Here is a 22,131-nt window from a genome sequence, read left to right as displayed (position 1 = left end):
TGTGCTTCAGGTTCAGTGAGGATAACACTGATTTCTCTTCAGGAAGGAACATTCTGATGAATTCTTTGGAAATAATTCCAGGAAGTAAATTGCTTCTAGGGGAGCATTAAATTTAGGCATTTAAAACCCCTCACAGTAACATATAATAAAGAAAAAATTAGCAATAAATTTCTCCATCTCATGCATTTAATTTTTAATAAAAATTTTCTATTACCTAAACCTTTTTTCAAAATAACATTCCACAAATTCTGGCAATTATGTTGAGGCTGAACTGAATGTTCCAACCTAATTTTGTTCCTTTCTTATGCTGTATACCAAGTAGCTGGAAAAAAAAAAAAAAGTGTAATTTTCCTAATCCAGAGCATTTTAACAGAGTGTTTGCTGCCACAATTTAAGAAAAGGAATCAGAGTACTGCTCTAGAAGGAAAGGAGGATCCCTGACTTGTAATGAGCAGTCCCTGGGACTGTGTTTGTGTTGTTTCTGGTCCCTGATCAGAACTGGCTGAGGTCATAAAAATAAAACCTTTGGATCGGGTCCTGCAGAAACAGAGCATATGTGTGGTTCAGGTTTTGCATAAATGCTTTCAGAATGCTTTCCCCTCCCAGAATCCATCCCCTTTGAGTTCAGTGTGCTTCCTTAGCACCACGTGGGCTGAGTTCCCTGGGATTCCTTCACCGGAGCCCATCCTCTCTGGGGGATGAGAGGGGAATCTCAGAACTGAGCCCTTCTGCAGGACAGAACTGCTGGATCCTGCAGGCATCCTTCCCACCTGTCAGACCCTTCCCCAAAAGGCAGATTGCTGCTTTGCCACTGCCCCCACACAAACAATAAATAATGTGACATTGGGCAGGCACCAAAGTGCTGGAAGCGCAGCAAGCGAGGGCGGCCGGCCGTGCTTTGGCATGAATTGAGGGGAGAACATTCCAGAGCCCCCCTGGCAGGGCCAGCCTCAACAAACAGGCCCACTTGACAAATTTCCCCTCCCTCTCTGCTCATCTGCAAGCTCTCCTTGCTATGAATTCTCTCTCCTGAATTACCTGTGCAGGATTTCCTGCAGTCTGATGGCAGCTTGTAGCTGGCTCAGATGCTCAGCTCTCCTCATTACCAGCACTGCCTGCCTGCCCAGTGAGTTAAATGCTCCAAGTTTTGTACTGCCAGGAAAATTTACCTGCAAAGAGCCAAAGACCCCATGCCAGAATTAGGTTTGCATCCAGAATCCTCACTGCTCTTCGCACAGAGAAATGAAATTCCTTGTCCAAAAGGCTGGCACTCAGGTTTGCCACTGAGTGAAGGCATTAAGGAAGTGATGGCACAGTGGTGGCTCCTCCCCAGGCTAATCCTGATTCGATTTGGTGTTACACAGACTCATGTTCATATCATGTTAAGAGATGCAGATGTTTCACTCACAGTATTACTGAATTTCCCCCAGGCATTTGGTTCTTATTAGGGTGCTGTCCTGGCATGATGGGATGTTATCCTTTTTTGTTGTTTTTCATTCTTGGTATTTTTGGGAAAATTCAGTTTCTATTCACTTCCTCTTCTAAAGGTAATTTGCTAAAAGTAAAAAAAAAAAAAAAAAAAAAAAAAAAAAAAAAAAAAAAAAAGAATGGGCATATGTGGAGACAGTTGTCCTGGTGAATTGGCCACAATGTCAAAAAAGTCCTGTCTCTGATGATGCTACATTGTTTGTGTTGCTGTTAAAAGAAATAATAGGTCATGAATGGATATCTAATTAAATTTCTACTTTTCAGCTTTCTATCACCCTTTCATTATAGCCTATGACAGGTCCAGTGACATGTATTTTCTTTTTACTTTTGCTCAGAAATAATCTCTCCATGCTTTTTCTAAATGGTCACTGTAAGAAAGTTTGTGGCTTTGGGAAGATAACTGTCTTGTGCTGGGTGTCAACACATGCTGAAGGTTAGGAGCTGTGTCATGCACAGTTGTCTGTCACATCCCAATCCATTTTTCAGTGCTGCAAGGAAGGTGTGAGCCCTGCTGGGCTGGAGTGGCAAGCGTGGTGTGAGGGTATTGACTGAGAGAGAAGCACATTTCTGTTCCTCCTTATCCGACACCCCGTCATCCTCTCTGCACCCTCCTGCTGCTTTTCTGCAAACATTGCCACTCTTCACAGAGCAAATTAAGTTTTCAAGTAGGTTTTCAACTTTTTTCTGCGGTGGAGAAGGAGAATAATGAAAACCCCAGGCACCACAGCCCATGGACTGGCTGCAGAAACCGAAGGAGATGCTCAGGATTGCTCTGCTCTGGTCCCTCTCGGAATTCCAAAGGTTGGGATGGTTCTCCCTTGGCTCCTGACGGTGCTTTGGTGGTGGAACTCTCCAGCTCATTAGTTTCACCACCTCTTTTAGCTGCAGTCTGTCCTGACAGCTTGAAAGGGTATTGATTAAGGGCTTAACTCACTTTTTATCACAGCTAATTATATTTTTTTGGCTGGGTGCTAGATTTCAAGACATTGGGTTTGCAGCAGCCTGCAGCACACGGAGGGGTGATTATAACTTGAGTGAACTGTTTGCTACAGGTTCTGACTATCAGCTATCAAAATTAGTATTCATAAGGAGTTTGAGAAGGAAAAATTTCCAGTCTTTTGAGATACCTGTTAAGAATTCAGATCTTATTTTCATCATGAGTACGGGGCTGCTTCTCATCTTCCCTTACTCACATTGCTGCTTGTGAAAATCTGGGAGGGGCTTTGAGCAGTGAACCCACACAAATTGTGCTGCAGAATTGGCTCTGAGGCAGCAGTTGTGTTTCTGAGAGAGATGGTGGGAGCACACCTTTGAGAATGAGAGATGAAGAATTAACCAGGGGCAAAGGTCCTATTGTACTAATTAAATTTAATTACATTTATACGAGCATCAGTAGAGCTAATGCTTTTTTTTTTCTTTTTTTTTTTAATAGTGTTTACATGGTTATGGAGTGTTCATTGTAGTGAGGAGCTGAAGTTTTCTTGTTGTTCTATGCCAATTTCTTTTCTTTCTGAAGCTAAATAGGTATTTCTAAATGCATCCTAAATCATCCTAAATTATGTAATTTAGTTAATCTGGGAAACATACTAAACCCAGATATTTAGGAAGGAAGAACAACATTAATTAACTTTGTAAGGAATGAGATCAATATTGTCCTTTTCCAGTTACTCCAATTTAGTTTCTCTGTTCCAGTTTCTAAACAGAGAGCTGGTGCAGGGTGTGGGCAGGGGTTTTTGGTGACAGTTTTCAGAGTCACTCAAGTGAGGCAGCACCTTTCCCATTGCTTCCACAGACGTGCTCCTGTACACGGCCACTGCTACTGGTTTGTTCCATCCAAATTTCAGAGGTGGTTGCTCGACTCCTCCAGCATTTTGCAATCAAAATCTTCTTGCTGTGAAAACAAAGGGTTTTTGTTAGTCTAACTGAGGGCTTAGTGGGCTGAAGAATTTTTATTAGCCCAGTTATAATGCTTACATGTATAATTCCAATTATATGCAGATAAAATTGATAAATGCCAGCTTTCTTTTATCTGCCCCTCTCTCAGCTGTTCAGGTGTTTTTACTGTGATTTTACTGTTTTGCTGTGCTCATTTTCCTTACCTGGGGAATTTCCTTACCAGGATGGGTCCCGAAAGGTGCCCAGCAGTGAGAGATGCTGAAAAACAATGGTTTTTCCTTCTTACTAATGAATTACAGGGATGAAATGTGTATTTGTGTGCTTCCTCTGCATCCTTAAATGCTCAGTTTTGGGCAGAGGCACCAGGCCTGTGTGTGGTGAGGATGTTGAGCACAGAGCGCACAAAGAGGGAAGTCTGGAGTAATTTGCAATGAGCATTTGTAAGTAATTCCAGGTATTAAGTGTAGCAGTGCTCTCTCCCCCTGTGATTCTCTGCACCCATTTTTTTCGGTCTCCTCCTTGATTGCTAATCAAATTGCATACAGGAATGTTTCCCTGATGAGTCTCAGTCTCTGGGCAGTCTCTCAGATGTGCTTCACCACCAAAACATGTAATTTGATCACTGTGTCTGTATTCTAGAATCCGTTGCAGGAGCTTGAAAGTGTTCCCCTCTGTGCCAAAGGCTAAATATCCCCGAGGCTGCTAAGTGGACCCACCCCCCAAGTCCAAGAAAATAAATGGAATGCTGATTTGATAGTTTTAAGTGCAATTTAAATAATCACAGTATCCCATTTCATAAACTGTGTGCTGCCACAGGCTTCTCTGTTTTGATTTTCGTGTTTGGAAATGTTCAGCTGGGCTCTGTGTCCGTGTGGCCAGGGAGGATGAGGTGTTCCTGGGATGCATGAGGAGGAGGAGGAGTGTGGCCAGCAGCTCATGGGGGAGATCCTCCCCCTGTGCTCTGCCCTGCTGAGGCCACATCTGGAGCACTGTGTCCACTTCTGTCCCTTGGTTTTGTGATTTTAAAGAAAAAAAAAAAAAAGGGGAGAAGTGAGAAGAGTGAGAAGATCATAATTATCCCAATTATCCCTATATTTTTGAAGTGTTTTCCTTTTTTTTTTTTTCTTTTTTCAAAAGTTGTAGGCTTTCCTGTGTTTGTCTAAGCTCTCTAGAATGGGTCAATGATTCTGTAAAATTTGGATTTGAGGCAATAATGAGGAGCACATGTGAGCAGAGTAGGAGACAAAACCCAGCTGTTACTGCATTGCCCGTGGTGGCAGCCTTGGACCCAAGTGAATTGCAGACCTTTTTGGAGCTAAACTGCCAGCCTGGCCCTAAAATATCCCTGTTTTTCTTATTGAGCTGGCTGCAGCTCCTGAGGATCAGCAGGTGCTATTTCTGTGCTCGTGGAGATGTGACACCAGCTGCCTTTGTCCCCTGCTTGTCACTCGTGTGCTTTGCCAAAGATCAGGCCCTGAAGGTTCCTGCTTAACTTTGGAGTCTGGTTCCTGAGGCTGTACCAAGGCAAATTGTCTGTTCAAACACTGGCTGGAATAACTTGTCTTTTGCTTACAGTGGGCTGATTTGAGTCACAGTCTGCAATGAATAATGAATGCAAAGGAGAGGTTGCAGTTCAGTCACAAATTATTATTTATGGAATTACTGCTGACTTCTCGTTAGCGCTTGTGAGTGCCAGAGCAGCTCTTGGAGGAGTTAGGAGATTGCTTGATGAAGATTCATTTATTAAGATGCATGGCTGGCCAATATAGTGGTCATCACATTGATTTTGGGACTGCATCAGAGTGTGAGCAACCTTTGCATAGCTGAGGAGTGAAAAGCAGCTAAACTACTTTGGGCAACTTCTGAGTATTTTTTTTTTTTTAATTTTTCTACTCTTTGTATTAAGAAGTAGCTCATCCTTTCCTTCATTTCTTCTTTAAAAGCTTTGAAATAAAGAAATTTTTCTGTATGTTAATTTTTTTAAAGTAGGACTTTGTATAATAATGCAGGAAGATATTGCACAACTAATCCTTAAATTTTCATTTCATATGGTAAAACCTACAGCAATTCCCTCCACACAGGCAGATTTAGTCTGCTCCAAGCTTTGTGGTTCTGACAAGCAAATTATATAGGAATGTCAAAAGTGTAAACACAGTATAAATACATCTGAAAAAATAGAATGTCTACCAGATATTTTATTCATAGGCATGGACCAGTGTCACCTAATCAGGGGGGATAAATGTCTCTTTGAACATAAACACTTTATGGGTATAAATAACATAAATTGAGGTTATGTTGTGCCCCACCCTCACGTCTAAATCTCTTTTTGTTTAATTTTTCTCCTTAACAAAAATCATCAGATTGCTGATCATGGTTTAGGTGTTTAGTGGTTCCTACAGTCATCCTTGGTGTGCACTCACCTTCTTTCACACCCTTTCTTCTTTTCACACCCTTTCTTGTATTCCCTATATCCAGGGAATACACTTGGCTTTGATGGAACCACTTAAAAACGCATCCAGGTGCAACCAAGGTGTTGTGAACAAAGGGACCTGGGGGGCCCTGGAAATTCAATACCCTCCTGAATTTCCATTCTGCCAAACTTAAAAACCAATCAAACAAACAAGCAAACCAAGCAAAGAACCAGCCACCCACCCCAATCCACCCTGGATGTCCAATGATTTATTTTCCTGGATGGGAAAACTGCCATTGATTGTTTGACTCAAGTTTTGAGCTGGCTGAGATAACACAAATCATTACACTTTAAGCTATAAACTGCAAAAATTGAACTTTCTGCCTTTGGTGGGGGCATCTCAGCGGGAACCTTTTGTCAGATGTGAGCTGGCACCGAGGAGACATTGACTGCACAACTTTCCATTGCTGGAGTTAATTGTCTGCCCCTCTCTCCCTTCTCCCAATTGATCTGGTTTCCAGCTTTTTCTGCAAACACGCTCCCTTGGAGGGCAGGTGGGAGCTTGGGCAGGGGCTGTGCTGGATTTCTGAGCTTCAAAACAGAACTGAGAGGGGCAAGATCTGCCTTGGACGGCCTTGGCGAGCAGCAGGTGCCACAGAAATTTCATTTGTGTCTCCCGGTTCGGGGGCATTCCTTGAGGGAAGGCAAAGGGGGGAGGTTGATGCTCATTGTCCCTGTCTGGGTGTCCCTGCCCTGTCCTGTGGGACAGGAACAGCCTGCAGGTGGTGATCAGCCAGCAGAATTTGATCTGTTCGGTTTTATTGTGTTACTTTTAATCAGCTTAGCGTTTTGCAAATTACCCTTATATATAAAATGAAAGGAAAAATCTGTTTGCTGGTTTGCATTAATGCTCGAGATCTCTACCAACTGCAATGGAAAATATGTCCAAAATCACATTAGGTTTCAGTATTTTTCATTCACTGAACCTATGAGAAAACCAAATTAGCTTGTTCTTTTTTATGGGTATTATCAAGAGTCTTCTTAAAATAGTTTAGAAGTCAAACTATCTAATTATATAATTATTTTGGATGAACAAGAAAGTAAAAAGTCTGAGGGAACAATGTTTTCAGCTGTCTGGGATTAGCCTGATTTATTCTGCTTCCTGTTTTGGACTTAATTATGATATTACTAAATATTCCCAGAGGTTATCTCAGAACAAACAAACAAGCAAATTAAAAAAGGAGTTTGGTTTAAGTTTTCTTTTTGATTTGTTTGTTTTGAGTTTTTTTGTTGAGTTTTGTTCGGTTTGCTCTCTTGGGGGGATTACTTTTGGTTCTTTAAAGGCTTTCAAATGGCTGAAGAACTTGGTTAATCCTTGTGCTGCTTGTGGCGAGATGAAAAAGAACATGACATAATTGAAGAAAGGCTGGTGTGAGAGCTAATGTGGTTTTCAGGAGCCTGTTGAGAAAATCATCCCCAGCAGTGGGACTCCACAGCAGCTTCTTGCAAGCACTGGGAGGGGAATTAATTTTTGCCACCATCCTCTTATCCACAAGGCACTGAGGGCCCTTGGCCTGTTGCTTAGAGATGGTTTTGCACAGGTTGGTGTTGAAGATTAGGCAGAATGTTTGGTTACCTGTGCAGTAATTCAAACTAAACATAGAATCTGCTGAGAAAAAATTGCTGTTCCCTCGTTCAGGGTTGCTATTTTCAAAGCTTCAGCTGCTCATGAGGGAGTGTTTGTGTCTGGAGCTGTAGCAGAGCTGCCAGGGATGCAAGCTCGGACAAAACCAACCTTTCAGGAGGATGTGATGCCTGGTGGCTGATTTGGATTCGCATTGATTTGCCTGTGCTGTTGCTGGATTGCCTCCAGGCTGGTGCTGGAAGTGTGGGCTTTTCTGTTTGATCCCCCATTAGGCCCTTGCCTGTGTCTCCTATTGATACCTGCCCCAGGCTGGGTCAGCTCCCTTCCCTCCTGCCTCTGCTACTGCAGAAATTCACTGGGGAAAATTCGGGGTGGGCACAGCCCTGCTGCTCTGGTTTTGTCTCTGAAATAAATGGCAGTAAAGTGTTTCAGCATTCTTTTAATGTCACTTTAAACTTCGTGGGGCTTCTGTGACAGCATTCCTGAGGAAACTCTCGAATCCCTCTGTAAAGCAGGGCTTTGGTTCGAGAGTCTTTTGGGAAATGCTTTGGTTATTTTCTGTAGAGAGCTCTTTGTTTTCATTATTTGATACAAGTTGTGTTAATGCTGAATTGCAGGACAGATATAGGAAAATCACTGACTGCTTCTCTACTAATGTTTTCTTTGTGAAGGGAAAGTTAAAAATTTAAATAATCTCCCCTTTTTCCCCAATCTAGTTTTGCCAGTGGCAGTTTATTGGGAGCCAAGCTGTAGCCCTGTTTTGTGTATCTTCAGGCTGTTGCCATGTTTTAGGTTATGAATCTGGATTTTATTGGGGCTTTTACCCCTCATTTCACCCAACAGCTGTTGGGAGGAGGCAGGGGTGGGGTAAGGTGTGGATGGAGTTTCCCATGTGCAGGTGAGGCACCTGCCAGGGTATGGTGGTGCTGCTTTGGAACATTTTAAAAGCGTGAGCAGATTCAAGATTGATTTGCTGACAGGAGCATCCATGCTCCTAATGTAAGTGCTGCATTCTGTTGCAGAGCTGATAAGGTGTTGGACAGGACACAATTCAGGCTCTCCCAAAGCTCAGACTGCTCTTGTGGAATGAGGGGCAAGCTCTGGTGGGAGCAGTGCTGTCAGTGCAGCTGCAGAACAGGAAAAAGACTCATTTACAGGGGATAGCAGAGATTGTTATGGCTCAATCTTCAGCTTCATGAACCTGCAGAGCATTTCAGCAGGAACTTTGCTTGTCAAGGCATCTCTTCCTTAGCCATGGGTTTCTCGGCTCTGATTTGAAGATTTCCACTAATGAAGATGTCTGTTCCTCACAGATGGAATACACTGCAGAGCACATCTTCTGCAGTCACCAGGTTTTCAGTCTGGTTGGAGCAGATAAGATCATTATTGTTCTATCACTTGGCTCACAGAGCTTTAGTGTTGGATGATGTTCTCATGGAGGTTTTTAACCCATCTGGCTCCATCAAAGCAGGCTCTGTTACCCCTCACTGGGCTCCCACTGCTATCAGCCAAATTACTCAGAAAACTTTTGATTGAGTCACTTTCTTTCAGGGTTGGTACTGTTCTAAGTGATGTTGCATGTGCTGGTATTTATGTGCATTATCTCTGTAAGATGCACATGCATGATTCCCAGTTTGGGGCACTCTCTGAGAGTTTATTGAAATGTAAATAATTCACTTTGGTCTATCTTGAGAGAGAATAGCTTTTTCTCTGGGGAAGCATGCTAGATGGAGAATGTGAGATGAGATTACAACTTGCCTAAGAGTGTCCCTTCTGTCCAGGACTCTTGATTTCACTTTTGGATTTTGCCAGTGACACAGCCTAACCTTCAGTCATGAGAATCAAGAGGGCAGAGCCATTTGTGCTTTGGTTTGTTGCTTTGTGAGTTGTTTTAACAACTGTCTTTTCTATTTTCTCCTGAAATGGAGTTCATATTTCTAAAGCCCATTCAAGTAAAGAATGATGTGCATGTGCAAAATACTATTATGCTATAGGCTGTTTTTCACATTTCTAACACCTGTTGTCAGTCTGGGACAGTTGTTGTACATTTGTATCGCTGGGAGAAGGAAATTTACTGCAATGCAAAGCCCACAGGATGTGAAAATGCTTCATGTCCACCTGGAAAGTGTGAGACCACTTCACTGATAAGGAACTTTGCACAGTTCTGCTGATAGGGTGATGTGCTCAAAGAGATCAAAGTTCCTTTAGTTTATGTTCTGTGCAAAGGTCTGAGTTTGGAGCTCCATCTCCTTGTGGTTCTGATTTCCCCATTGCAAACACCTTGGTTGTGTGTCTTTGTTATGGAACTCAAGTCACAGTTTGTATTTCTGCAGCTGAGCCACCTTTACCCATTGTGCAGCTCTTCCTCCCCTCCCCTGCTCACCTCTGGCATTCTCCTGCTCCTGAATAAAGAGATTTTTAAGAAGCCTGGGCAATTAGCTATAACAGTAGCTACCAATATTTTTGATTCCTCAACATTATATGAAACTGTCAGAAAACTCTAAACTTCCCTCCATTAAAGGGAGCTGCTGAAGTTCATGATGTGCCTTGATTTCTGACTCCTAATGAAAACACATTTCAAACTCTGTTCAAACACAGGATGTTCAACAATAAGCATTTGCTTTCCTCTGATTTTGCACTAAGAACCAATGTGTTTTTAAACAAAATAGAATTCTTAAAAAAAATTATGGTTAGTCCCTGGTGTAAAGAAGGGTCCTGAATGTGTTTGATAATGGAACAACAAAGAGCACGAAATGAGCAAAGCTGATCCTGCAGATGTCTGCAGATCAAACTGAGATGGAATTGAAGGAGAGGAGCTTGTTGCTTCTGAGGGTTTAAGTGCCTTGCACACCCACTGCATGCTCTGAGCACAATGAAATGTTCTATCACACATTCCCTTCATCATTCCCAGTGTAAGATCCATACTTCTGCAAAAATAGCAGGGATAATTAATTCTGGCTTAAGTATTTGGGAAATTATTGAGTGCTGCAATTACAGGCTTTCCAAATGACAATCTTTAGGAGCAAGAAGCTGCCTCTACGTTCCCCCCTGATCTGAGTGCACTGAGAAACTTCTCTTCAGCACCAGAAGGAAAAAGCTCCTGCAGGAGTGAATCTTAATGTAGTATTAATTGGGTAACACAGAGGGTGCATTTAGAACAGGACAAATAATCTGCAACACAAGTTTGATGAATTCCCTTCATCTCTGTGCTGTGGCTGCTGCAGCACTTTTGTTTGTATTGATCTGAACGGCGTGGAACTTTTCTTTCATCTGTCATTTACATTCATTTTACCTCTTGCAATTGCCTCTGCCAGCTTTACATGCTTGTTTTCTGGTGAATCTATTAATAAGATTTCCAGTACATCAAAAGAATTTCTATTGGGCAAAGGTAGAATATAATACACTTGAGGTGTAGGAGGGTTCCTAGCTGCAATTTTACCTACTAAAAGTTATTAATGAGTTTTGTGAAGTAAAGAAAATAATTGGAAAGCATAATGCTAATTGCATGCTATAGATTTTCCTCTATTGCTTACTTGTTTAGCAAGTGACTTGCAGAATGGAATATTTGCACCATAGGTTTTTTTCTGATTGCAATATGCCTTCTGAATTGACAAAAATAGGCCCAAAGGTCAAATTAATTAAAAACAGTAGGAGAAAGAGCACAAGCTTAATGCTGCAAGTTTGTATTTACATATTCTTGCCTGAAAAATGTGCGAGGTACATTTTGTTGTGTGCAAAGCCCAGATGCTGTGTGCCAACAAAAATAAGAAATATCCTAAAGAGTAGAATTAAATTGAGTTCTTCACTCAGGAAGATTTCTGCATGATGATGATTTCAGGGTGAGCAGCCAGGGCACTCAGCATGGGTTTTGGGCAGTGTGATTGATGCAGGGGTGCAGGTCTGGGGCTGTGGGAAGAAGGTGCCCATGCCCACACTGTCCCCCTGTTACCCACATGACTTTGCCAGCTTTGCCCTCATTAATGTTATTGCCTTTTCCTACTGCTTTATTCCAAAATCCTCCCTGGTTCTGAAGCACCTACAGCAATTTGCCTTCCCCTGAGCTGTAGGAACACAGAGCACACCTAAAACCTTGCATTTGCTCCTTCATGGCTGCATTTACAGGGATTTTTGCCTTTCTGGACCAAGCAGGGCAAGCAGTTGCCTTTTCTGATCCTGACCTTGGTGTCAGCCTTGCAAAAGTACTTCAGATTTATTGCAAGTTTAATGTGGTTTGTATGGAGAATAAAATTTACCTCTGATTTTACTGAGCTGTACGTGAAGTTTGAATAACCCTGAAGTAAAGATTGTAGGGGTGTTAATCTTGTGTGAGGCAGGTGAGGAAGCAGAGGTGGCTCTGAGAGCACTCAGGGGGCTGCAGGAGCATCGCTGGCTGTGCTCTTGGCCTTCCCTCCCCAGCCCCTGGGGTTTCTCAGCTCTTTGGGGCACTTGAGAACTTTCCAAAGGTGCAGGGACTCAGACTGAGGATTGTGCTACTTAGGAGTACACAGCAGTGCAGTTCGGGGTGTATGCAGTGAATGGCTTGGGACCAAGCAGATCCTCTGTGACAGGGGCTCTGAGTGTCTGTGCAGTCAGCAGCCCCATGAGGAGGAGCTGCCCTCCAGAGATGCCCAATCCTCACTTTCAGGACTTCTCTCCCTCCTCCTCTTGGTGCTTTGTGTATTTTTGCATTAGCAGCTTTCTCTTGGGTGCTGCAGTCGCCAGGTGAAGTTCTGCCTGGGTTTGTGGCTCCTGTGTGTGGCTGCAGCTCACACCTTGCCCTGTTTGCCAGGGGAGCTGCCCAGGGGCCAGCTCTGGGCTTTGCAGAGCCAGGTCCTGGTGACAGAGGTGACAGAGCCCAGCCCAGAGCTGGCCTTGCTCAGAGCTGAGCTCTCGGTGGGGCTGCAGAGCAGGAGTCCCGCGTGTGGCTGGTGACATGGGACAAGGACAGCCGTCCCCTGCCCAGCTGAAACAGCAGCTCTGGGCTGGCTGTGAGCAGATAAAACCTTCCCCAGCCTTCAGCTGGATCCTCTCCATGTCCCTCACCCAGAACTGCATCATTCCTTCCTGCACACTAACGTGTGCTGCATCTCCTCAGCAATTTGTGCTGCTGTGTTTTTGCTCCAAGATGAGTGAGTAATCTTAACGGTGCTGAAGAATGGCTGCACTGAATATGGAAATAAGCTGGGAAGATTTAAGGAACAAGGGAAGGCTAATGGCTTTATATTTTGCTTTGCTGAAATGACACAAGTGGTGAATTGTGAAAGGCAGTTATATATTCTGATCATCTGAAAGGGCAATTGCAGAGGCACCGCTCTGGAGGAGCGAGGGATGAGCTCACTGATACAATGCAGCTCTTCAATTTGCAAAATTCTTCCCATTTGAAAATAGATAGTTCAGACATCCATTTAAGAATGCGTTATTAGCATGTAGTTAAACTCTGGTAACTTTGAATATTTCATGTATTCTACTGTAAATAACAGCTAAATCTTATTCATTATCACCCTGATAATATAAGCTGTGAAAATAGTCATGCAAATGGGAGATTTCTGACTTTAATCAAATAAAACACAATCCTTTTTCTTAAAACAACTTGGAGAGAAAAATAGATCTTTCAGATGTTTAAAACAAAACCAAAGTATTGTTCACCATAGCATTTATCACTCAGAATCTTTACAATAAGAGGAGATTGAAAGAATGCAAAGTGTACCAGTGAAAAATTCCTTTATTTCACTATGTGGAATGACTTCTCTTATTGAGAGCAAAATTGTAAGATAATTGCAATTGGAAAGGGAATTTCAGGACAAAACTTTTAGTGGAAGTTTTCTTGATCCAAAGAAATTTTCCTGGACTACTGGAGTCCACTGGAGAGTGTCCTGCTGATAAAAGTGTTCATCCCAGGATGCTGGAATTCACTTTGTGCAAATCAAATGCAGCATAAACAGCCTCACTGCTTTCAAATTTTGGCCTAGAGCTTTATTTTCTATATGCCAGCAGCTCTTCTTGGTAACTCTTGCTTCTTCCTTAGCCAGTTCACCTGAAGGTGGAGTAAGTATTGCTGAGGAAGAGAGGTGACCTTGGAGGCCAGCACACTGTAAATTTAAAATTAAGGAGGGGTAATCAAGGTGGTTAAAAGATATTTTCTCAAGGTCACAAGGGTATCTGCTGCAAGGAGAGCTCTCTGATACAGAGAGCAGAAAAGAGAATGCTTTCACTGCTCTCTAAGAAGGTCTTGAGTTTCCTCAGAGCCCATTTTGGGCAAGGGGAAACTTTTTGTCTATTCTTTGTCTTCTCCAGAAAGAGCAAGATAATATAAAAGTAATAAAAGCAATAAAAATAAAAGCAATAAAAGTATTGACAGCTGCATGAAATACATTCATTTTATCCTTGCATTTTATCTCTCATCAATTCCCATTCCAGCTAATCAAACACTTGATATCAAACATTATAGATTTCCTGCTCTAACAAATAGAATGCTGTTATAATAAAGGTGTGCTGTCATGACAAGTGGAATGAGACAGTGACATGCCAAAGAGCTGCCTTGTTACTCATTTTAAAAGGCTCCTTTTGGCTTCTTTGGTGTTTGCTTGGGTTTTTTTTAACCATAATAAAATGAGGCAATTCAACAGCTACATGAGTGTAAATCAAACATAAGGTTAAGGTTACTGCTGGTCTGTATTACATGAACTGCTTTATAATCATCCACAATGGGAGGAAATATTTTATTTTGTAGAGTGAAATGCAGCTGAAGTTGCACCAGTGCTTGAACTGGAGCAGTTAAGAGCAGTCCTTGCACAAATCTTATTTTGCTTCTGACTTTGGCACACTTGCAAGCCAAAGAACCAAAATTAGCTAGAAGTCCCTTTTTCTGGGTAGCACTAATAAGAACAGCTCCATTTCCTGCCTCAAAATGATGAAAGCACATTTCCAGGCTGTTTCAAGTGAACACTGGTTCGGCTCCTGGGCCTGCACACTCCAGTGCTGCTTCAGAAAGATTTGACCTCTGCAGGAAAAACTGAGCACAAAAAAAGGTGACAAAGGGAAATAGGATCAGGTCCTTGAGGTTTTTTCCAGGTCTCTCCAGCCCTAACGACCTCCTCAGGGTTGAATTTAAGGCTTGGCCTTGACTATGACACAAAATGACCTCACTGGAGGTCTGTGAGTCATTCCCTGGAACATTTATCATTCCAGGAGTCCATGCCTTGCTCATGAAGAAATGTGAAATTCATTTACCTGAGCCATGACTGAAATGTACAATTAGCACAATCAAATTAGAGCCAGAGTCCCGTGTATGTTTATGAAAGTAGAAATTCTCCTCCTTTTCAATATTAACACAAAGAATTCACGATTCTGATAAAACCTAATCAATATTTCTGCTGGAAAAGGTTCCTGCTGCTGGGGCAGCAGTCAGAAGTAATGTCAAATAGTGCTGAAATGGTTCTGTATTATTGTTTATTATGGTGTTCTTTTAACTGTAAAATGGCTTTGCCTATCAGATATCAAGCATTCAAGATGATAAAACCAAAGATGATGGAAATTGAAGAAATGTATTAAAGAAAAAAATCAGAATTGATATTTTCCTCTTTTTCAAACTTAGCAACAGCACAGCCATAGTGCAACTTTCATGTGTAATTTTAATTTAATCACATGTCAAATTGAAGGCTTAGATGAATTAAACTTTAAAAAGCATGCTTTCAGCTATCATTTTGACATCTAGCATACAATAACTGCCTTTCAAAAGCTAAATAAAATGTTTGACATGCTTTAAATGTTATTTCCAGTTTTATTTGCTTTTTATTTCACTTCTTTGTTGTTATTTCGAGAAGCCCAGAAAATACAATTTAATTGCTTAATGTTGCTGGGGAAAGTCTTATGAGAGATACTCTGGTAGAAGGAGGATTAGTGGCTGGAAATAAATACCCTTTGAAGTTGTTAATCAGAAATTTGTGAAGTTCCAGGTTCATAATGGGTTTGTTCAGCAATGATTTGGGGAATGGGTTTGTTCCATGACCTCGGTGCTGTGAGAGGACAATGGGGCTGTTGGTTTAGCCCTTGGTTACTTCAGTAAAAAACGGAAAATTCGCTTCTTGAAGCCAAGTGTTGGTTACAAACCCCTTCTCTTCCCTGCCTGCATGGGAAGGGTTTCCCAGAGCTCTCTTGCAATGGCCAAGAGCTGCAGTCTCTGACATTTCCCTTATCAGCTCGCTGCAGTTTCAGCTGCCTGCAAGAGGAGCCTGCAGGGACCTGAACGTGTCGTTCCTAAAAGGCACCGAGTGAGTGAGTGCTGGAGGTACAAGATAGTCCTGCAAGATTATTCCCCATCACTTGAGAGAATTCTTTGTGTGAGTGAATCCAGCTATAAGATCTGACAATTTGAAGTCATTTCCATTTGAGCAGGTGTAGGGGCACCATCTGTTCTGCTGGTTTTCTGTGGAGGGAGTAATTCTTTCATTGAAAATGTACAAGTCTGCCTGAGATGATCACCCATGTTGAATTTCTATTTGTCTGGGCAGCCAACCCAGCTTTTATTTGCCCTTTTGAAATTGATAGGTTATGCTTGCTGCATCTAAATAAATTAACAAAGTGGGAGGGGTTATTTGAATCAATAAAAATGAAAGCCTAAAACTGTTTACTTCTCTTATACTACTGTGGAGCAGTTAGGTTTTTAATCACAGTGAGAAAAACCAAAATTATTTATCAAATATTCCTCTTCTTTAGAAGGCATCCAAATACTGTATTTTCCCTTAATTATTAGTGAGTGTGTAAGACACCAGTTACTAATGTTAATGAGATTAAATTAGGAGCACTGGCAAAATTTCTAACAAGTATGTCAGAAGAATTCTATTGGATTTCTTTTGGAGGTTTTAAAGGGCTGAAAATGCAAAGTCTTGCCAATATTCAAAAGGGTAAATACAGTATATTGGGAAAACAGAAGGTCTGTTTGAGTTGACCAACAAATAGACAATCAGGAGCTGAAAGGGAAGCAACCAATAAGTTTGGGGCAGTGGCTGGAACATCTGAACTTGTTTAATGAAAACAGGCCTTGTTCACCAAGCTTCATCTGAGTGAGATGATAATTCAGGTTATTGGTGTTGGCAGTAGCTGGGGGTGGTGCTTTTTTCTGTGAGGAAGGGAAAACCTGATTTTAATGCCCACTAAGTTTGGACTTCTGAAATCAGCTGGGTGTTATCACTTTGCACAGTGCCTCTTTCCTTCCCCCAAAAGGCGAGCCCTTCATTTTTATTTTTGAAAAAACCCAACCAAACAAAACCCCACACCCCAAACCCAAAACCCAAACCCATTGCTATGCAGGATCACTGCAGGAGCCATTAAATAAATCATAAAAGATCACTGCTAAATTAGAAGAGGTGAATGCAACAGTGATGTGTCGCTAATGAAGTGTTTCTGTTTGTGTGATAATGGTGAGCAATTTGGCATCTTTGCAGATATCCAAGAGAAATACAGATCCCTGCTGGCAAAAATGGAGAAGTTCAATTTGAGTGAAAAATTATAATGATCTGTGTTACATACTTTGCCTATGACAAAGCTACCAAAATAATGTAATAAGATCTTAGATTTAATGTGCCAGGCTGCAAAACTTATGGGAAATCCAGACTTATGAAAGAGTTAAGAGAAACTCTTTGAGCTGTATTTGTTGTGCTCCGCTCTACTCTGTATGGGGAAGGGAAAAATGAAAATACTGGCTTGTCTCTGTTGAGTTTCAACACAAAGACACGTTTCCCACTGGGTTTATGGTTGGATCCTCTCAGGCTGTTTGTTTTAATGTTATTCTGAGAATTCTGCACTGATAGTTGCTGGGTCCTGTTTGTCTCAATGAAAGCCTCTGCAACAAAAATTGCTGTTTTGGAACAAAAGGTGATAGTTGAGGATAAAAAGATAGGAGCTGGAAATTGTAGTTTGATTAGGGATCTTCTTTACTGCTTGCACTTGAAGATGGTTGTTTTCTGGTTATTTAAGGTATTTCATACCCTCCTAACGTTTGAAGTAAACAAGCGACTGAGAAAATTAAAAATTTATTTGACTACTCCTTTATTTACTGGCTGCTAATAGTGGAGAGAAATGTTGAAGCAGTCCTGTTCTTTTGCACTGTCTCCCAGCATCTCCTAAATAAGGTCTGTTTTAAATCAGAATTATCATCTAAATAATATAATTAATTCAGCATAAATTAAAAAGTAATGTTTTTTCTTTATGATCTCCTTTTAAATGGATATTAATTTGCTTCAATGAATGAAGATAATAAGGTTAATAGTTTAATGTTCCTCAGTTGATATCTGCTGCTTTTTCTATTACCTTTTTTTTTCCTTTTTGATTATAAATTGGCTAACCCCTGGTGTATAATACCAGAAATCATCCCTTCAGTGTATCCAAAGCTATTTACTTAGACTCATCTTTTATTATTCCCACTGCCACAGTCTAATTATTGTAGTGAAAGATTGAACACAGAATAGTTTGGGGCTTTGATCAGTCTTCATATAAATTTCAATAATGAGAGTAAAAGGTTTGCGGTTTTCTGAGATAATTTGATCCCTCCAGACACACTCAGCTTTTACCAAAGGCAGTGAATGCCATCTGAGACCTCCGACAGCATTTGTGCCTGGTCTGTGACATCTCTGCAAGCAAAATGCTTTTCTCATGCCAATAAAGAGTAATTTAATATTTTTAAATGTGGCAGAGAAACTCTAGACTGCTGCATGGTTTTTTTTCCTTAAATTTTCACTTCATTGTCCCCTATCAGTTTAATTGTCTGTATTACAAGTCTCTACATCAGAATCCTCCAAGAATACATAATAGGTTTGCTTGCATTTCTCTCTTTTTGAAAAAGTATACCAACTGTCATCCAGATAAATAAAACAAACCATAATCCTTGTTATTCCATTACTATCGGTGCTGGCTCCCTTCGGAGATAAATAGAAAAGCAGCTGGAGACAGAGGATATTTTGTAATCTTATAAATTGAAATTTAAATGCCTCAAGGAGGAAATTTCCAAAATAATTGTGACAGAAGATAAGTCCCGGCTTTTGGCAAAATTTTATTAGAATTACTTGTTCCAGATCGTTGTCTGACGCCTGCATGAATTAAGGAAATGGCAGCACTGCCATGCAGAGGAATAGCTGAGGTTTTTTTTGCCTTGATGAATTTTTCTGGAAGTGCTCTGTCATCAGTGTTATCAGGTGTGACACACTCAGGGACACAATCAAATTTAGAATCATGAGCCTTTAGCTGATGCCAGTTGATTTTGAATCATATGGGTCTGACCCTTCTGACTAAAAGCATCTCAATTTATGCAGCTAAATATTTACCATTTCTAACTGAACATGAGGGTTAGTTAGAAACATTTTTAATTTTGCTTGGGATATGGGATTTGTTTTTTTCTTACTGGACTAGGAAGTTAAAAAAGCACTGGTGACTTTCTGGTCTCCTCTGCTGCCAGCTGGTTCAAAATCTCTGCTGTACTTTGACAATGAACCCTGAAAATAAATATTCCTTTGCTTACACTCAGTGTGCCCCAGATGCACAAAGTAGTAACCAGCTGTACAGAGCAACAACCATGGTGCTCTCAGTCATTTTCAAAAACTAGCATTGGTGTCTAATGCTAAGAATGTTGGGCTAAACTTGGGCTAAAAATGTTTTAAGAATACTTAAAATTCACTGGTAGCTTGGAGAGGAGAGGATATAACACAACACAAAGGCAGTGCAAACCTCACAAAATACAGCTTTTACAAGCAGCTCATGCAGTGGAGGTGGATTTTTTTTCATACTGTGAATACCAAACTCATTTCAGATGAAAGAAATAGCATTTTCCCTTTCCACATGTCATAGCTGTACATCTGTGCAAGCTGGGTGCAGTTTTGAATGCAGGGAGTGAATGAGAAACATTGCAGGAACGATTTCACTGGATCAACTCAACAAAACTTCACTTATTTGGGCTTTGAGGAGAGAACTGATTGACTCTGCTGGTGTGGATGGGGCTCTGAGAGGCAGCTGGAGCGCAGTGCAAGAGGATACATCAGTAATTTCTGTGGGTTTGGGGATGTGCAGAGACACCCCGTGCATTTTCACCCAGCTGTGGTGGGAAGAGGCAGCAGGAGGAGCAGGACCACTGTCCCAGCCACAGAGCCCTGGGGCAGCTGCAGGCAGCCAGCTCTGGAGTTCAGTGAGCAGCTCTGGTGACCCCAAAAGGGCAGTGGGGACACTTGGGGGTGTCAGCTGGGACCCTTTCACCACCTGGGGCACTTGGGGGTGTCAGCTGGGACCCTTTCACCTCCTGAACCTTTTCCCAGCTGGCTGCCAGGCTGTCCCAGCAGCCACAGAGGGGTTTTCTTCTCCCATTTCCACCCCATGGAATTGGGATCCGTTCTGTGTTCAGCTCTTCAGAGCTCAACTGCTATGTCTTGGCTTGATCTGTTCCAATGTTTCTCAACGATCTGCCAGATGAGGGAGAGTCTAAAATCCGCAAATCTGATAAACAGGAAAGCAGGACTGGAAGGCAAGGGATGAAATCATCTGGAAGAAGGGAAAGGCAGGAACAATGAAGGCAAAGTGCCACGCTCAGGCTGCAGCAATCGATGGCAATAGCCAAAAAGGAGGAGAGGATCAATAGAGAGGACCTGGGCATTCTGATGGTTGGCAAGGACACAAATGTGTTGTGCTGCCGTGGCAAGGGAGCCTGCAGGAGGAGTGAACTGATCCTGCTCAGGGCTGTCAGGAGCTTGGCTGGGGCTGGGTGCAGGGTTTTGGGCAGAACTTGGAGCTGTGAGTGAGCTCCTGCACGGGGGGAGCAGCCAGAGAGAGCAGGAGCACCTGACAGATTGAAATAATAAGGTCTGTTTATTCTGAAGCAGAATAAAGTGCCAAATGCCAGAAAGATGAGTGGGAATAAGCAGACCGTGATGGATGGGACTGAAGGAGTGATTTATTTTGTAACAAGAAAGAGGCAGGTTCCACATTAGGAGAGAAGCTCTCCATTAGCGGTGGTGAGGCACTCAAACAGGTTTTCTGGGAAAGCCCTGAGTGCCTTCCTGGTGGCTGTTAGGAAGGGCTGTCACTCTCATCTGTCAGGGATGGCACAGGTGAGGCTGGTGCTGCGTGTTCTCGGCTGCACGCGCTGCACAGCAGCTGTCTGTGGGCATGTGGAACAATGTCACCGTGACAAAAAGAGACTTGCAAAAGTGGAGGAGCTGAAAACTCAACGTAATTAGCAAAAAACTCAATGTAATTGAATGTTTTCAACACCACCACCCTATAGGAACCAAATATCTAGGGACCCCTGGCAACATCTGCTCTGTTAGAAACGCTATATACTTTCTGTGCATAATTGCGTCAAAAGTCTGGTCTTCAATTTTGCTAATCCCAGCAGTTCTGCATCCAGAAAGTTTTGCATTGCCTTTCAAGTGGAATTTTGAGTAACAACAACCTAAGAATATTTGGAACAGTTTGTTTTTCAGGGTTTTTTTGAATCTTCCTGTTTTGAGTTTGCAAAACATGGATATCAGACACATCAAAATGAGCAGGAGAGCTGCTTATTTTTTGTTCATATTTTCTTTTAATACTGGGAGAGATTTACATTTCAGAAATTCAGTTCCTAAATCATGCAGGGTCGCTTAGGCAATGAAAACTCTGTCCTGTGCCTGGTGCTTTGTTTCATCTGGCTCTTCCTTCCACATGTGGGCTGAGGTGCTTTCCATCCTCAGCTCCCTGGTTCCCAGCTCCCAGCCTTTTACAGTTAGGTTACAGGTCTGTGGTACAACAAAAATCAAAGGAGTTGTAATGAAATATCTGAAGGAGAGCAGGGGAATCTGCTTTTCATTCATTAGCTTAACGCCTGTGCAAAATCTATTGAAATTGTTTTCAATACAGAAGACTTGTTGTTGTTTGTTCTTTCTCTGCCTCAGAAGAATCCAACAGCATTATAAATGTGTCACATTCTTTAGGCCCAAAAGTGTGGAACAGCTTTTAATGGGAAAGAAAATGTTTTTTGAAAACTAGAAAACTCAGCAGTGAAATAAATTGAGCCTCAAAAAGTGATTGAAATCTCCAAGCCAATATTCAAAAGGTATCCAAAGACTTGTGAAGTCTGACAGAATCTCTTTAGTTTGAGGTGTCTTTCATTTTGCATCAGGGCTTACATTTTTAAAACCCAGCAGCAAGCAGTGCTGTCAGGTGCAGCGGGTTTGAAAGCAGCTCATGAAAGCCTGAAATTGTGCACAGCTCTGGGTACCGCATCCTCGGCAGATAACCAAAGCAATACATTTCCTAAATTGGCTGCGTTGAGCAATGACCGTGGTGGAAACCGTTGTCGTTCTGTTCCTTCCTTGTAGCCCCAGCGCCGGGTCACCTTCCACCTGCCCGACGGCTCCCAGGAGAGCTGCAGCGACAGCGGGCTCGGAGACCACGAGCCCTCGAGCGGGGCCAGCGCCTCCCACCCGCTGCCCCTGGGCTTCCCCCAGGACGAGTTCTACGAGCAGGCGTCGCCCAACAGCCGCACCGAGGGAGACGGCAACTCCGACCCCGAGTCCAGTAAGTGCAGAGCTCTGCTCACCTCACCCATCATTGCAATCAGTCAGCCAATCAATCTATCAATCAGTCAGCCAATCAATCTATCAATCAGTCAACCGATCAGGCTTTTTGTTCCTGTGGGTAATTATTAAAAGTGAGCGTTGGTTTTAGCGCGGCT

General features: G+C 42.2%; 1 protein-coding gene across 3 annotated transcripts in view; it reads left to right on the top strand.

Annotated features, from left to right (window-relative positions):
• PCDH11X (protocadherin 11 X-linked) overlaps positions 1-22,131 on the top strand; it is a 431,181-nt gene that overhangs the window by 283,513 nt on the left and 125,537 nt on the right. For 2 of the 3 annotated variants that reach the window (XM_071442168.1, XM_071442166.1), the window contains one exon: positions 21,776-21,974. The exons of the other annotated variant lie outside the window; for it this stretch is intronic. In XM_071442168.1, the coding sequence (XP_071298269.1) occupies positions 21,776-21,974 (199 nt within the window). The remainder of the gene's footprint in view (positions 1-21,775; positions 21,975-22,131) is intronic. 3 annotated transcript variants of the gene reach the window in all.

The sequence above is a fragment of the Agelaius tricolor genome, unplaced genomic scaffold (assembly GCF_023055355.1).
Source record: "Agelaius tricolor isolate 1412-34295 unplaced genomic scaffold, bAgeTri1.0.p SCAF_17, whole genome shotgun sequence".
Classification (NCBI taxonomy): Eukaryota; Metazoa; Chordata; class Aves; order Passeriformes; family Icteridae; genus Agelaius; species Agelaius tricolor.
This window is presented reverse-complemented; position numbering and strand designations above follow the sequence as displayed.